Source organism: Eufriesea mexicana, unplaced genomic scaffold (genome assembly GCF_001483705.2).
Source record: "Eufriesea mexicana isolate 0111107269 unplaced genomic scaffold, ASM148370v2 scaffold11792, whole genome shotgun sequence".
NCBI lineage: Eukaryota > Metazoa > Arthropoda > Insecta > Hymenoptera > Apidae > Eufriesea > Eufriesea mexicana.
In genome coordinates, this window is record NW_016919394.1 from 345 (window position 1) to 4,012 (window position 3,668).

The 3,668-nt window shown below is 50.5% G+C and overlaps 1 protein-coding gene across 1 annotated transcript; it reads right to left on the bottom strand.

The window, feature by feature from the left end:
- Window positions 1-820: 820 nt before the first annotated feature.
- On the bottom strand, window positions 821-3,454 carry LOC108553660 (uncharacterized). The gene has a single exon (XM_017908652.1). The coding sequence runs from the start codon at window positions 3,452-3,454 to the stop codon at window positions 821-823; it is 2,634 nt and encodes an 877-aa protein (XP_017764141.1).
- Between the last annotated feature and the right edge of the window lie 214 nt (window positions 3,455-3,668).

The window sequence follows — 3,668 nt, forward strand, 5'->3', positions numbered from 1 at the left end:
CTTGTGCCATCGGACCCAAAAATTGCGGCGGATCGCTTGAATGTGTTGCCATCTGCTTAGGCGGTTGATCGGTGTGTTCCTGAGATCATGCTCAGGAAGATCAGTCATTGGTTGTCCGATTAGAAAATGCCCTGGTGTGAGCGGTGATAGATCACTTGGGTCTGTTGACAGGGGGGTGAGTGGGCGCGAGTTCAATATAGCTTCTACCTGAACAACTAGGGTATTAAGCTCCTCAAATGTGAACAATGTCTCGCCAATCGAGCGCTTCAAATGGTGTTTCATGGCCTTCACTGATGCCTCCCAGAGTCCTCCAAAATTCGGAGATCGGGGGGGGATCATTTTCCATGTGATGCCTTCGGAGGCTGCGAAGTCGGATGTTCGTGTGTTGTGGGTCGGCGAGTTTAGTAGGGCGTATAGTTCTGACAGTTGATTTTTTGCCCCGATGAAGTTAGATCCATTGTCCGATGTTATTTCTCTGCGCCTCCCCCTTCGGGCGATGAATCGTCGGAAGGCGGCGATGAATCCGTCGGTGGTCAAATCGCTGACCACCTCTAGATGCACTGCCTTCACAGCTAGGCAAACGAAGACTGCCACGTACGTCTTGACTGATTTGCGGTTCCGGAACTTTTTCTCCTTGATCAGGAAGGGGCCGCAGTAGTCGACCCCGACGGTCTCAAAGGGGCGCGATTGCATCACTCGTGCCGCTGGCAGCTGCCCCATGATGCACTCGCTCACCGGTGGATTGGCGCGAAAACAGCGGATGCACTTCCGCAGGACGAAACGTATTTGATTCCTGCCGTCCAGGGGCCAATATTTCTGTCTAATGCAATGAAGCGTGGCCAATGTTCCTGCATGGAAGTTTCTTGTATGATATTGACTGATTATTAGCGATGTAACATGATGTGTCTTCGGGATGATGATTTGATGTCTTCTGTTGTATGGCAAGTTGGATCGATGTAGACGACCTCCAGTGGCTGTGTTGCACCAATCTTATTATCCGATCGTGTGCTCCTTCCAATTCTTCTGTGCTGAGAGGTCCGCGATGTAGCTTCGGTTTTTTGAATCGCATGCAGTAGGCGATGGTCCTGACAAGTTTGTTGAAACATGAGAAGCGGTTCCAGATTAGTTCCGGTTGCGTGTCGGTCATCAGGCAGAGGTGTTTTTTTACTTCTGGCAGTTGTGACGGTATGCTTAATGGTTGTACTGGCCATTGTGAATCTGGCCGTACCAGCCAGTCGGGTCCGTGGTTCCAGATGTTGGTTTGTAGAAACCTTTGAGGGAGCAAGCCTCTGGATAAGAGGTCGGCAGGATTATGATCGGTGGGCACGTGTCTCCAGTTACTTGCAGTTGTTCTTTGTTGTATGTTTGATACACGATTTGCGACGAATGTCTTCAATAGCTTGGGTTCGGTGTTGATCCAGTGTAGTGTGATTGTTGAATCTGTCCAGAATATTGTTTGGCTTGCGTTGATCTTCGTGCCTTGCACTACGCTGTAGTATAGATTCGCTAACAGTCCTGCCCCGCATAGTTCCAACCGGGGTAGGGACACTGTCTTGAGGGGGGCGACTCGAGATTTCGCACAGAGGAGATGGCATTGGACTTGATTTTTATGCGTTGACCTCAAATATAGGCAAGCACCGTAGGCCTTCTCGCTTGCGTCGCAGAACCCGTGTATCTGTATGTCGTCTGCTTCCCTTAGTGTAGAATGCCGAGGATAGGTGAGTTCGTTTAGTAGCCGAAGTTGCGTGCAGTACTCTCGCCAGGTGGTGTGGATGTGTGCCGGGACGGATTCGTCCCAGTCCAAGTTCAATTGCCAAAGAGATTGCATTAGGAGTTTGGCTACGACTATCACGGGTCCAAGTAGTCCCAATGGGTCGTATATTTTTGCAATCTGGGCGAGCATGGTCCGTTTGCTGATCTTATGGTCCACGTCGATCGGATTGACCGAGTAATTAATGGTGTCGGTGGTCGAAGTCCAAAACAGGCCCAGTGTTTTGAATGTCGAATCTTGCTCGGACAGATTGATTTTTATGGTCCCCTCGGGCAGTCCCCGTAGTATGGATTCATCGTTAGATGCCCATTGCCGGATGTGTATCCCGCCGACCTCCAAAAGTTGTGTTAATTCTTCCCTCAGTCGGATGGCTTCTTGTTTCGTCTGAGCGCCCGTGATCAAGTCATCTACATAGAAATCCCGCTGGACGATTCTTGATGCTATGGGGAAGCGATCGGCTTCATCCATGGCTAATTGCTTCAGACACCGTGTTGCCAGGTACGGAGCCGCTGAGACGCCGAACGTGACGGTGTTCAGTTGGTAGGTTTGTATCTTCCCCTGGTTGTCTCGCCAGACGACTCGTTGATATCTTCGGTCTTCTGGGCGTATCCAGAATTGCCGATACATCTTCTCGATATCGCCCGTGATTACGTACGGGTGAAGGCGGAATCGTAGCAACAATGTCTGCATGTCGTCTTGAATTGTCGGGCCTGTCATCAGCGTGTCGTTCAGTGATGTCCCGGAACTGGACTTTGCAGACGCGTCAAAGACGACACGAATCTTTGTCGTCTGACTGCTGGCCTTGATGACAGCGTGGTGGGGCAGGTAGAATCCCGGCTGGGTGTCGTGAGAGAGCGTCATATGTCCGAGTCTGACATACTCTTCCATTATTGACTCGTATTGGGTCTTTAGTTCCGGGTCCTTGGCTAGTCTTGTTTCCAAGTTGTGGAACCCTTTCAAGGCGATCTGCTTGGAGTCGCCGAGATTTTTTATGGTGTTCTTAAAGGGAAGAGCAACTGTATATCGACCATCCGAAGACCGTGTCGTGTTGCGTTGGAAGTGGTCTTCGGCTGCCTGTTCCTCGACAGTCAGGTGTTGCTCGTTGCTGCCCTCTTCGATCTTCCAGAATTTGTCTAATTCAATCTGTAAATTGAATGTCTCGAAGGGTTGGGATCGTTGTTTGACGCCACTCGGAACGCTCCCGCCGATGACCCAGCCTAACTGTGTTTTTTGCAGGATGAGGTCGGTCTTTGGGCCCGACGGTAGCTTGATTTGTCCGACACTTAGCAATGATAAGGTTGGGCCTGATCCGAGGAGCATGTCTATCGTGGCTGCCTTGTGGAATTCCGGATCAGCCAGCTTGATGTTCCGAGGTACGGTGACGTGCTCGCGGTTGATGGTGTTGGTTGGTGTGAATGTTGAGATTGAATTCGTGATAAAGAAGTCGAGTGTTTTAGTAAGATTGTTGTGGGTTGATTGGATTCGAGCTTGTGTGTAGTAATTGCAGGTTGTGTGTAATGAATTCAGGGCTCTGACCGGAACGGGACAGTACCGTTTGCGCAACTGCAGTTTATTTGCCAGTTCGCTCGTGATAAAATTGGCCGTAGATGCAGTGTCAAGGAGAGCTCGGCATAGGGTGTGAGTCCCATCCTTGGCGAACACCCTGATCTTGGCTGTAGTCATCAATTCCTCAGTTCCTGAGCTTGCAGTTGTTGAAGATAGTGAAGGCGGCAGCGTCGTTCCGGTAACTGTGAGTCAACTTTCTTCATGGCCGGGCTGTGTCTGATCGCGGTGCAAGAGCGAGTGGTGTCTCCCGTCACAGATGCGACAAGAGATCGACCTGCACTGTATCGTTGTGTGTCCCTTGCGCAAACAATTTTTGCAGAGACGAGCCTCT

Coding starts and splice junctions, on each gene's coding strand:
- LOC108553660 (XM_017908652.1), bottom strand. CDS start 3,454: ATGACTACAGCCAAGATCAGGGTGTTCGCCAAGGATGGGACTCACACC.